Source organism: Phyllobates terribilis, unplaced genomic scaffold (assembly GCF_046119375.1).
Source record: "Phyllobates terribilis strain yellow unplaced genomic scaffold, ASM4611937v1 Scaffold_358__1_contigs__length_1942743, whole genome shotgun sequence".
Taxonomy (NCBI): Eukaryota; Metazoa; Chordata; class Amphibia; order Anura; family Dendrobatidae; genus Phyllobates; species Phyllobates terribilis.
This window is the reverse complement of record NW_027363118.1, coordinates 796,504-808,945: the sequence shown is the minus strand read 5'-3', so window position 1 is coordinate 808,945 and position 12,442 is coordinate 796,504. Positions and strand designations below refer to the sequence as shown.

Sequence of the window (12,442 nt, the reverse complement as noted above, 5' to 3'; positions counted from 1 at the left end):
AGTGAAATGATGATTTGGTGCCGGGCAGCTATTGGTCTGAGAGGTAGAGATTACCAGGCAATGGTAGAACCAGTTTACTCAGACAGTAGGCCCACCATCTTGACAGCACGGGGGGTGGTTAATGTACGCCATGGGAGGGTGCCCGTTCGCATAATCAATATCGGGAAGAGGGAAGTGTACCTGCCCCGGTATGTCACGCTAGCCAAATTATATACCATTAACCAAAATGCTATACAATCTATGGAACCCTTGCCTCCATCTCACCCGGAGGAAGGTAACGGCTCTAAGAAAACAAAGGAGGACTGGTGTCAGCAACTACATTTGGGTACTGACTCCACTCCCTCACATCAGAAACAGGGAGTCTATCGGGTGGTTCAAGAGTACGAGAGAGTGTTTAGTAAACACCCGTAAGACTTCGGGCGAGTCAAGGGGGTAGAACACCACATCCCCACGGGAGACCATCCTCCCATAAAAGAGAGGTATCGACCCGTACCCCCTGCACACTACCAACACGCCAAGGGGATGCTTAGAGACATGAAGGAGGCTGGGGTGATCAGGGATAGCTGTAGCCCCTGGGCAGCTCCACTAGTCTTAGTCAGAAAAAAAGACAACACCATGAGGATGTGTGTAGATTACCGGAAAATCAACCGTATCACACACAAGGATGCGTACCCCTTACCAAGGATAGAGGAGTCATTGGCTGCTTTAAGATCTGCTAACTTCTTCTCTACCTTGGACCTCACTAGCGGGTACTGGCAGGTTCCTGTAGCAGAGGCAGACCGGGAGAAGACCGCATTCACCACCCCGATGGGACTTAGCGAGTTCACCTGCATGCCGTTCGGACTCTGCAACGCACCAGGAACCTTCCAACGACTAATGGAGTGTTGTCTGGGCCACAGAAACTTCGAGACGGTCCTGTTGTACCTGGACGATGTCATCGTATATTCCAAGACGTATGAGGACCACCTGAAACACCTGGCGGAAGTGTTCGAAGCTCTGGCGAGTTACGGCCTAAAGGTGAAACCCTCCAAGTGTCACCTCCTGAAGCCAAAGGTGCAGTACCTGGGACACGTGGTGAGCGCTGACGGAGTGGCTCCCGACCCTAATAAGATCACCGCAATTAAGGAATGGCCAAGCCCCTCCAGCGTAAAAGAAGTGCGGCAGTTCCTCGAGTTGGTAGGCTACTACCGAAGGTTTATTCCCGGTTTCACCAAAAAGGCAGCACCTATGCAGGACCTCCTGATAGGCCAGTCCCGGAAGGCCAAGAACCAGAAGCCGCCCTTCAAATGGGAGGAGCTGGAAGAAGAGTCCTTCCGCCAGCTGAAGATGGCCCTCACGGGGGACGAAATCCTGGCGTACCCGGATTATAGCCAGCCCTTTATCCTCTACACCGACGCCAGTAACATCGGGCTAGGAGCCGTACTGTCCCAGATCCAGCAGGGGAAGGAACGAGTAATCGCCTACGCCAGCCGAAAGCTGCGACCCACCGAAAGGAATCCCGAGAATTACAGCTCATTTAAGCTAGAGTTCCTGGCCGTAGTATGGGCAGTCACCGAGCGCTTTAAGCATTACCTCGCTTCTTCCCGGTTCACCGTGTACACGGATAACAACCCGTTGACACACCTGGACACGGCAAGACTCGGTGCCCTGGAGCAGAGGTGGATGGCCCGTCTGTCCAACTACGAGTTCACAATCAAATACCGGGCCGAACGCTCCAATACCAACGCGGACGCCCTGTCCAGGATGCCCAACCTGCCGGACGAAGGAGAAGATCCGGAGGGACTGGAAGAAGTTGAACTCCCTGCGTTCCACCGTCATGGGACTATCCAGTACTCCCACCGGGTAAGGAGTAAGCAGGCTGCTACGTTGAACCCCTTACCTCACTACAACTGGGCGGAAACGCAAGACAGCGACCCTGCCGTCCGACTGGTGAAGGAGATGCTGACTCGCCCGGAGGCTTGCCTTGAACCAGACGCTCCGGAGGAAGCCAAACAACTATGGGCAGAGAGGAGTCGACTGTTCCTTTACAAGGGGAAGTTGTGCCGCAGAATGGTTAACTCCCGGACGCATGAACTACTCTGGCAAGTAGTGGTGCCACGAAGAGACGCAGCCATGGTGATGGAGGCATACCACGACGGAGCTGGACACTTCGGGTGGAAGAAGCTGGAGTTCCTGCTGCGCGAGCGATTCCACTGGGTAGGCATGAGGGGAACCATTGAGAAGTGGTGCAGAGACTGTGGCCCGTGCAACCTAAGAAGGAAGGATCGTGCCAGCCAGAAGACTCCCCTGCAGTCCATCGTCACCCGGCAGCCGTTGGAACTGGTAGCCTTGGATCATGTAAAACTGACCCCAAGCAGAAGTGGCTACGTCTACGCACTAACCATTGTGGATCACTACTCCCGGTTCTTGGTTGTCGTCCCCGTCAAGGACTTAACAGCTCGAACAGCAGCGAGAGCCTTCCAGCAGCATTTCTGCCGTCCACACGGGTACCCGGACCAAGTGTTGACAGACCAGGGACCTGCCTTTGAAGCGGAGGTCTTCCAAGAATTCTGCACTCTGTATGGCTGCCGGAAGATAAGGACAACACCCTATCATCCGCAAACTAATGGACTTTGTGAGAAAATGAACCAGGTGGTAATGGATCTTCTGAAAACGTTGCCCCTGGAAGAACGCAGTCTGTGGCCTGAGAAGCTGCCCGATCTGGTGGACCTATACAACCACATCCCGGTAGGTTCCACCAACTGTACCCCGGCTTACCTAATGAGGGCAAGACCTGGTAAGTTACCTGTTGACCTGGAAATGGGAGTCCTGACACCCGAGGACACTTCACCAGAAGCAGACTGGGACACAGAGAGGCAGCAGCAGTACCGGAGAGTACAGGAGAGCGTGGAGCGAAGTCTCTGTCAGGATAGGGAAAGACAAGAGAAAACTTACAACCAGTATGCTCCCGCTGTTCCCCTGGTACCCGGAGAGCAGGTCTTGAAGAGGAAGAGACGGCTCCACAAGTTGGACGACCAGTGGGAGAAGGACCCGTACACCGTACTGCCCTCAAGCCACGAGAACCCGAAGGTTTGTACCATCAGTAAAGACGGATGGGAAACTACAGCCATTGTATCCCGGGACCACCTGAAGAAGTGTCCCGAACAACTGAGGAACCCTGAAGAGGAACAAGAAGATCATCGACCCGTAGAGGAAAGGGAAGATATGGTTAGTACTGTGCTCGGGGACTTCCCTCGGTCTTGGACTCAAGTCAATGGTGCAGTTGTGGTACCCGTACTCACCTTCCTCCAACCAGCATCCCAAGCACCTACGGAGCAACAGGTAGAGCTGGAAGAACAGCCGGTCCAGGAGGCAGAAGACCCCACACCCGCAGACCAGGAGGATCAACCCTCTGCTTGCAGTGAGCCTGCCATATCCCTAGTGAGCCAAAGAGCCGGTAGACAGCTGCCCAGTTTACCCTTGACAGCTCCTACACCCTGTAGTTCAGGGCTAGACAGTCAGCTCCGTAGGTCCACTAAGGCCACTAGAGGCCAGTTACCCGCACGTTGGAGGATTTGAAGTGTATAAATTGTTTTATTTATGTTTACCTGTGTATTGTTGCTTGTGTATAATTTTGTGTTTCTAGTTATTTGTAGGAGTCCTTGGTGGATTTACCGGGAATCCTTTGTACATAGTTGGAGCGTAACCCAGGACGGACTAAAGACTGTTAAGGACTCGGGGCAGGACAAACCCCTACCTGGTTACGTCTCCCTGTTTTGGTGAAATGGACACCTTGCTTTTCTTCAAAGACTACACCCGGTTACGGACATGCCGTGACCACCTTTATGTGTTTCTTCTTATTGTACTATTATTGTTGTTATATCTTGTTATGTTTTTCTAAAATATGTTTAGTCCCGGAGTACTAAATTTCACTAGGGGGGAATGTGGCACCCCAGGGGTCTGGTTTCCCACAGTAATGTAATGTTATGTCTGAGAGCAGGTGGGAGGTCCTTTGGTCAGGGATCCTGTGCATGCTACACCTCCTGCCCAGTCTTGGGAGGGGAAGACCTTCCCCTATATAAACCCGGGGCTGAAGCAGGGTTAGTCAGTCAAGGAGAGTAGAGACAAGAAACAGTCACAGGAAGAAACAGCAGAAGCTCAGTGGGAGCAATACTACTACAAGTCAGGGGCTGGCAGCTGCAGAGCTCGCCCTGACTGAGAAGCTTTCTTACCGGACCCGGCGTCCGAGGCTGTGGGGACTAACTCTTACCCAGCAGCAGAAGCCGACCGGCAGGGGATTTCAGGTCCTCTGGCCCAGAAACCCGAAGGCACGGTCACACGCGTGGGACCAGCACCGCCATCGTGGAGCGGAAGCCATTAGAAGGCCCCGAGTCACCGGCCATACGGGTGAGCACCACACGGTACACTCAGGGACGTGGGCTACTTATACCCGCTTCTAGCAAGGTAGCCAGAAGAGTACAGCCAGTTTGGGAGGCCTACAACTCCGCCTGGCCAGGGGAGATCCCATCTGCTCAAGGACTGACCAGGCCCCGTTCGCTAGCAAGTACTCCGGGAGGGTCTATCGTTGTTACCAGTAAAGACCCTGAATTACACCGCACCGTCTCTGAGTGGTTCCTGCTACCCTCATTTTCCACGTCGGCTGCCCTGAGGCCATACCCCTCCCGTTGGGGGTTATACTATCACGCTGCACAATTCTACACCGGCCTCAGCGGTCTGCCCTGCAGCGGCAGCTCCATAGCTGCAAATCAACGGGTGGCGTAGTCATCCACCATCTACTGCTAATAGACTGCCACTTAGTCTGACTCCCTGGGCACGGACCGGGTCACCGCCACGAGACTACAACCCCCACCTGATCCGGCTCCGGGTAGGCTCCCGCGTGCGCAACGCTGCGCGACTCAGGCCCAGGGGCGCGTCAGCTGCACCCCCAGGCCGCGCAGTGTAAATGTTGCGGTCAGACTGTGGTATTTAACCAGTTCGGGTCTGTGCCCGCGGTCAGTAAAAGCTGCGTGCCATCCGCAGCGGTCAGATGTTACAGCAGTGGATGGATTTATACAAATCCCATGCCCACTATGCGTCTGCGGATCACCCGTGGAAACAGACATGGGGTGCGTCTTTCCAGACCGCAGCATGTTTATTTCCTCCTGCGGGTGCGCATGCGGACTTTCCCCATAGACCTAACCTCTATGATCTATGAGGAAAGCCCGCTTGTGAGAAAAAAAATGGCGTCGCTCATTTGCATAATAAGCGGAAGCCGGAGGCGGCTTCTCCGCAGCCTCCGGGCCGCAACCGGCTCCAGATCGTCTGCACATACCCTTAGCTGCATGTGTAGTTCTGCTCCACTTACAGCTGTTAGAGGCAGATGATGGCTGAATAACACAGCCATCATCTGCCGGGCTCATGAACTGAGCATGCTTCAAAGAGGAGGACCCAACATAGGATGTTAATGTACATCCTACATCGGGAAGGGGTTAAAAATGGACCTCCGATCGGTCTAAATATATACTGCAAGGTTTGAGGGCAGAATGTTGGACCTTGCAAGGACCTGGCCTCAGAGTGTAGAGGCCCACCTTAGGTTTTCATAGAAAGTGCATGCATCACATCCTGAACTGATGTCCATGGCCAGGAAGGTTACCTCCCCTCACCGATGCCACCGGTGGCTGATATTCTACGGGAGTGGTTAGAGGGTTATAAGAATGGAAATGGTGAAGGAAGTGTAAAGCTGGAGGTTGATGACCCCCAATCCAGGCCCATATGACAGTCCGATGTCCGGAGTCTAATGCCGCTCATTACTGTTCTGCAGGTATCATGGCCGTCACCTGGTGCGCCCTCATTCTTCTCCTGGGATCCCTGGCAGTCACACAAGTCGCTGAAGGTACAATATCCGATCTCTCTGAGACACCACGAGACATGAAGGGTGTCAGCATTCAAACAGCCGAGTCTGAAGTAACCCTGTCAAGAAGAATAAACGTGACGCTTCTGTAGAGGCGAATCTTCTGCTTACACTCAGCGCAATCCGTCACCTCCCAGCCCACGTTCTGCTGCTGGGTCCTCCACCCTCGCTTCTTCTCCAGGTCCTGTTGTGTAGATGTCTCCAGAACATGGCGCTGCCCTTCCTTCTCTCATACACAGTAATAAAGATGGAGACAAGGTTACATCCACCTACACAAGGGCTGAGGAAGCGTCCTGCCACATTGTAGTAACCCTTCCAATACGCCCGGTGTATGGGAGGCAGGTATGGTCCATGATGGGCGCTCACTATTTCACAACTTTTTTTATTTCAGGTAGCAAGGCCCGGTCCAGCTGCCCAAATGGCTGGTTCTACTACAAGGCAAACTGCTATGGCTACTTCCGCTATGCATTAATTTGGTCTGAAGCCGAGGTAAGAAGGAGACACAAATCCCATCTGTTGGTAGTTGTGCTCCCGTGCACTAAACGCTGGACATCAAATGTTTGGACTGAAAGGAATAGAATTCTAGGGTCCATTCCGAGATGAGTGGATGGATCTGCGGCCTCCCGCCAATAGATCCACTCATCTCTAGTCCCAGTGGATTGTTAAACTGCATCTGTCACTGGGTTTTACAACATATTGTGCTAGAAGTATAGAAAAAGCCCAGGACCACATGTCAAAAAATCATACGGAGTTCTAATGCCACAAAGCAAAGATAGCAATACGGACCATGAGGGTCTTAGTTTACCATTCTGATCAGATTGTATGAAGCCGCTGCCATGTCACGGCAAACCTCTCAGTGTGTCCCAAACTTTTTAAAACTGTATACATTAAAAATAGGTCTCAGATAGTGATGGGCGAGCAGTAAAATGCTCGGGTGCTCGATGCTCTGGTCGAGCAAATTGGAACACTTGAGTGCTCGGTCCGAGCAACGAGCCCAATGTAAGTCTATGGGAAACTCCAGCATTTTTCCGGCCGCCCCCCACCAGCGGTCTACAGAGGGCCTAAAAATTGCCCAAATCAATGGGAACAGTGCTCAAATGACATGGGAACAGCTTGGGGAAGACCCCTGGAAGCATTTCTGACTCCCAGATCACTGCTGTCAGCAACGTGGTCAGAGTATTACGCTACTTTTACGGACTCACAATAAAACATACAAAAATGAAACCAAAATGGATTTTCCTGAGAAATATGTTAAGGAACTTCCTTTCCAGGGTAATGACTTGTACATAAGGAAAAATAAATAACAAAAAACAAAAATACTCCTCCACACCTTGGGCTATGTTCACACGTAGCGTTTTTGATGCATTTTTGCACTTTTGCATTGCTTTCAACTAAGACAAATGCATTCACTGGGAAATGTCATTTTAACATTTTACAACCTTATCTGGCAATGTGGTGTGTGACACATCATCAGACACATCATGTTTCATTTATGATGGAGGGACTCTGAAAGTCACAAAGCCTATTTTTATAGGCCATCAGGCAGCCCTTACTATTCTTAAAGGGCCAGCCGTTGGCCCTCTCTATTGTTAGAGAGCCATCAACCGGCTATGCTTTGTTGTTCCCATTATTAACGAGTCGGTCTCCTATACTGTTATTGCATATGAAGTGACTGCAAGGGTTGCCAAAAATTTGGAAGCACTCCAATGCCCCTTGCAAGAGACATAGGGTTCAGAGAGCCTCCTAAAAACAATGTTCCCATTATTAGGAAGTGGGTCTCCCATAGTGTTTGCCTATGCAAGGAAGCAACGGCTGCCAAAAATTTGGAGGAACTCCAATGCCCCATGCAAGAGACGTAGATACAGGGGGTACGGAAAGAATTCAGACCCCTTTAAATTTTTCACTCTTTGTTTCATTGCAGCCATTTGGTAAATTCTATAAAGTATATTTTTTCTCATTATAGTACACTCTGCACCCCATCTGGACTAAAAAAAACAGAAATGTAGAAATTTTTGCAAATTTATTAAAAAAGATAAACTGAAATCTCACATGGTCATAAGTATGCTGACCCTTTGCTCAGTATTGAGTAGAAGCCCCCTTTTGAGCTAGTACAGCCATGAGTATTCTGGGGAATGATGCAACAAGTTTTTCACACCTGGATTTGGGGATCCTCCGCCATTCTTCCTTGCAGATCCTCTCCAGTTCCGTCAGGTTGGATGGTGAATGTTGGTGGACAGCCATTTTCAGGTCTCTCCAGAGATGCTCAGTTGGGTTTAGGTCAGGGCTCTGGCTGGGCCAGTCAAGAATGGTCACAGAGTTGTTCTGAAGCCACTCCTTTGTTATTTTAGCTGTGTGCTTAGGGTCATTGTCTTGTTGGAAGGTGAACCTTCGGCAAAGTCTGAAGTCCAGAGCACTCTGGAAGAGGTCTTCAACCAGGATATCTCTGTACTTGGCCGCATTCATGTTTCCTTCAATTGCAACCAGTCGTCCTGTCCCTGCAACTGAAAAACACCCCTATAGCATGATGCTGCCACCACCATGTTTCACTGTTGGTATTGTATTGGGCAGGTGATGAGCAGTGCCTGGTTTTCTCCACACATACCGCTTAGAATTATCACCAAAAAGTTCTATCTTCATCTCATCAGACCAGAGAATCTTATTTCTCATAGTCTGTGAGTCCTTCATGTGTTTTTGAGCAAACTCTATGCGGGCTTTCATATGTCTTGTGACGCGCCCCCTGGGCCGTGGGGAACTCGGTACCAGGCCGGTCATTGCTAGGGGTGATATCACAGTGGCGGTGACCCAGTCCATGACCCAGGGCGGTCAGTAAAAAGGGGATTTTATAGTTTTTATGTACAAAGTTCATGACGCCACCTGTGGTATGCGGCTAAAGGGAGCCGCCGCTGCGGAGCAGGTCCTCTGGAGCTGATGTTAATGCAGCAAAGTTGGTGTGGCTTTCCACAGGTAGAGCTTAGCTCCAGGTGTCACGGGTGTGTCGCCACGAAGATCGTCACGATTACACAGCCTGACTTCTCGCAGCTGACTTTTTGGTGCTTTGTGTTTTTCGGCAGTGAGGGAGTTAATTCTCTCTCTCTGTGCTAGACGAGGTCCAGCCTCGCCCAGCTGCAATCAATGCTGCTGTAGTGAGACTCCTTCAAATGCCTGCTGGTCTGTTAGGGAAGTGTCGGTGAAAGCATTTCATGCAGACTAACAGAGCGGATCGTGGTATTTGGAGTTTCAGAGATAAGTGTATTCGGAGAGTTTTTTCCCTTCCTCGCTTTATCATTTATCTCCTTTCCCGTTGGTGTTCCCTCTGTTGTAGTTGTGTAGTTTTTGTATGCAAGGTGGTTTTGGTTTTTCCCTTGTACTGTCTCATTCGTCTAAGTACTGTGTGTGGGCATATTATTACTTGTCCCCTTTTGTTGTGATCGGGGTCCTTCTCAGGACTAGATTACTTAGGTGCAGGGATCCTCAGGAGGTAGGGGTTACGCTGGCGGCCTGGACCTCTGTACCTTTAACAGTACCTCCAGGTTGAGGGATTAGTCAGGGCCCCAGCTTAGGGTCAGCTTAGGCCCCCTACCTCCAGTATACAGAGACAGCGTGACATTTTCACCGACCACTTAGTTTTTCTCCAGCTACCATGGATCCAGTAGCCGGTCTAGCTCGGCAGTTGCAGAGTTTGTCCATGGAGCTGGCTGACGTTAGGTCCAAGGTTTTGTATCCTCAGGAGCAAGCCGGACCAGAACCTAAAGTAGCTCTCCCTGACAGGTTCACTGGGGGGCGGGACAAGTTTTTTGTTTTCCGGGAGGCATGCAAGTTGTACTTTCGGCTGCGGCCTCGGTCATCGGGGAGTGAAGAACAAAGGGTGGGAATTGTCATCTCGCTCCTACAAGGGGACCCACAATCTTGGGCGTTCTCTCTTCCCCCGGGCTCCCCGGCTCTCCAGTCAGTGGATAGGTTTTTCGCTGCTCTGGGACTCGTATATGATGACCCAGATCGGATCTCCCTTGCTGAGTCTAAGTTACGTAGGATCCAGCAGGGAGATCGTCCGGCGGAGGAATTCTGTTCGGAGTTCCGTAGGTGGGCCACGGACACCCAGTGGAATGACCCGGCTCTTAGGAGCCAGTTTTGTCAAGGTTTATCCGACAAATTACAGGATGTGTTGGCACAGTATGACTCTCCCGCGTCACTGGAAGCCGCTATGGCCCTTGCTATTCGCGTTGACAGACGGCTTCGGGAGAGGTGCGGGATAACTCTACCCCCTGTGATGACTCCACCTCCTACAAGGTCCCCTCATATGGTGGTTCCCCTGGTCAGTCCAGAGGAGCCTATGCAATTAGGAGGGACATCATTTCGGGGGAGGGGACCGGTGGTGCGCCATAAGACAGGAAGGTGTTTCTTCTGCGGGAGAAAGGGACATTTTATTGGGGGGTGTCCATCCCGTCCCTTGCAGAGTGAAGAGTCGTCGGAAAACTGTTGATCCCAGGTTGTGTGGTGGACGGCAATCTGGGAGTAGGTATTTCGTCCCTAGGTTCGTCTCAGTTTCTCGTACCGGCGGAGGTGGTGGTGGGTACGAGAACTGAGAGGATATCTGTTCTTCTGGATAGTGGGGCCGGGGCTAATCTGGTTGATGCTCGGTTTGCCCGGGTTCAAGGTATGCGATTGAGTGAGTTGGCTAAACCCATCCCCATATTCTCGATCGATGCCAGGCCTCTCGGTCAGGGAAGTTTTTTGCAAGCTGTGCATGACGTAAAACTTCAAGTGGGGGCGATACATAAAGAACTGTTGTCTTGCTACGTGTTGGAGGGTCTTCCCACTCCTATAGTGTTGGGCCTTCCTTGGTTAACTAAGCATAACCCGGTTATTAATTGGCAAACCAGAGAGATAAGCCAATGGAGTAAATTCTGTAATAAAAACTGCATGAACACGGTCATCGGTGCGGTTACTCCTTGGGTCTTACCTACATTTCGGGCGGACTTTGAGGATGTATTCTCGGAGAAAGGGTGTCAGGAACTACCTCCTCATCGCGAGTATGACTGTTCTGTAAAACTGCTCCCTGAGGCCAAGTTACCTAAAGCTAGGTTGTATAACCTTTCTGGTCCTGAGAGGCAGGCCATGAAGGATTATATTTCAGAAAGTCTGGCTAAGGGGCATATTAGACCTTCATCTTCACCGGTGGCTGCAGGGTTCTTCTTTGTTAAGAAGAAAGATGGAGGCCTATGCCCTTGCCTGGATTTCCGTGAACTTAATCGGATTACGGTCCGAGATCCGTATCCGCTCCCACTTATTCCCGATCTCTTTAATCAGATCGTGGGCGCCAAATGGTTCTCTAAGTTGGATCTCAGGGGGGCGTACAATCTGATTAGGATGAAGGAGGGGGATGAGTGGAAGACGGCGTTTAACACTCCGGAGGGGCATTATGAGAACCTTGTCATGCCATTCGGTCTGACTAATGCCCCGGCGGTGTTCCAACACTTTGTTAATGACATTTTTCGCCGCCTGGTGGGACAGTTTGTTGTCATATATCTGGATGATATCTTAATTTACTCGCCGGATCTGGTGTCTCATCAGGAGCACGTTAGGCAGGTGTTACAGATCTTGCGGGATAATAAACTGTATGCCAAATGGGAAAAGTGTGTGTTCGCCGTACAGGAACTCCAGTTTTTAGGCTTCCTGGTTTCAGCGTCCGGTTTTCGTATGGACCCTGGGAAAGTGCGGGCAGTTCTTGAGTGGGATCGGCCAGAGAATCTTAAGGCACTACAACGTTTCCTGGGGTTTGCTAATTATTACCGGAAGTTCATTCGTAACTTCTCGTCCATGGTTAAGCCTCTCACAGACATGACTAAAAAGGGGACGGATTTTTCTAGGTGGTCTGACAAGGCTTGTCAAGCATTCTCCTCCTTGAAAAAATGTTTTGCCTCGGCACCCATACTCATTCAACCGGATGCGTCACAGCCATTCATTGTAGAGGTAGACGCTTCCGAGGTAGGGGTGGGAGCAGTATTGTCACAAGGTTCGTCCCCTGGTAAGTGGCATCCGTGCGCCTTTTTCTCTAAAAAATTGTCGTCCGCTGAGAGGAATTACGATGTCGGCAATAGGGAACTCTTGGCCATTAAGTTAGCTTTTGAGGAGTGGCGCCATTTTTTGGAGGGGGCAGTCCATCCGGTCACCGTCATCACCGATCACAAGAACCTGCTATATCTGGAGTCCGCGAAACGTCTGAATCCCAGACAAGCTAGGTGGTCATTGTTTTTTACCAGGTTTAATTTTGTCGTTACATATCGTCCTGGGTCAAAAAATGTAAAGGCGGATGCCTTATCTCGTAGTTTCCCTGGGGCCGGGAATACGGACGACCCGATTCCTATCCTTCAGGAGGGGGTGGTGGTTTCGACAGTATGCTCTGAGCTGGAGGAGGAGGCATTGGAGGCTCAGGGGGACGCCCCTGTTGGACCTCCGGGGAGACTGTTTGTTCCAGATCAGTTGCGACAAAAGGTGATCGAGGCACACCATAACTCAGTTTTTGCAGGACACCCGGGGAGTAGAGCAACTGTG

The 12,442-nt window shown here is 51.0% G+C and overlaps 1 protein-coding gene across 1 annotated transcript in view; it reads left to right on the top strand.

Moving 5' to 3' along the window:
* REG4 (regenerating family member 4) overlaps positions 1 to 12,442 on the top strand; it is a 56,411-nt gene that overhangs the window by 18,465 nt on the left and 25,504 nt on the right. Inside the window, exons 2-3 of the mRNA XM_073666661.1 lie at positions 5,801 to 5,872; positions 6,282 to 6,379. Coding sequence (XP_073522762.1) covers positions 5,806 to 5,872; positions 6,282 to 6,379 — 165 coding nt within the window. The 5' untranslated portion in view covers positions 5,801 to 5,805. The remainder of the gene's footprint in view (positions 1 to 5,800; positions 5,873 to 6,281; positions 6,380 to 12,442) is intronic.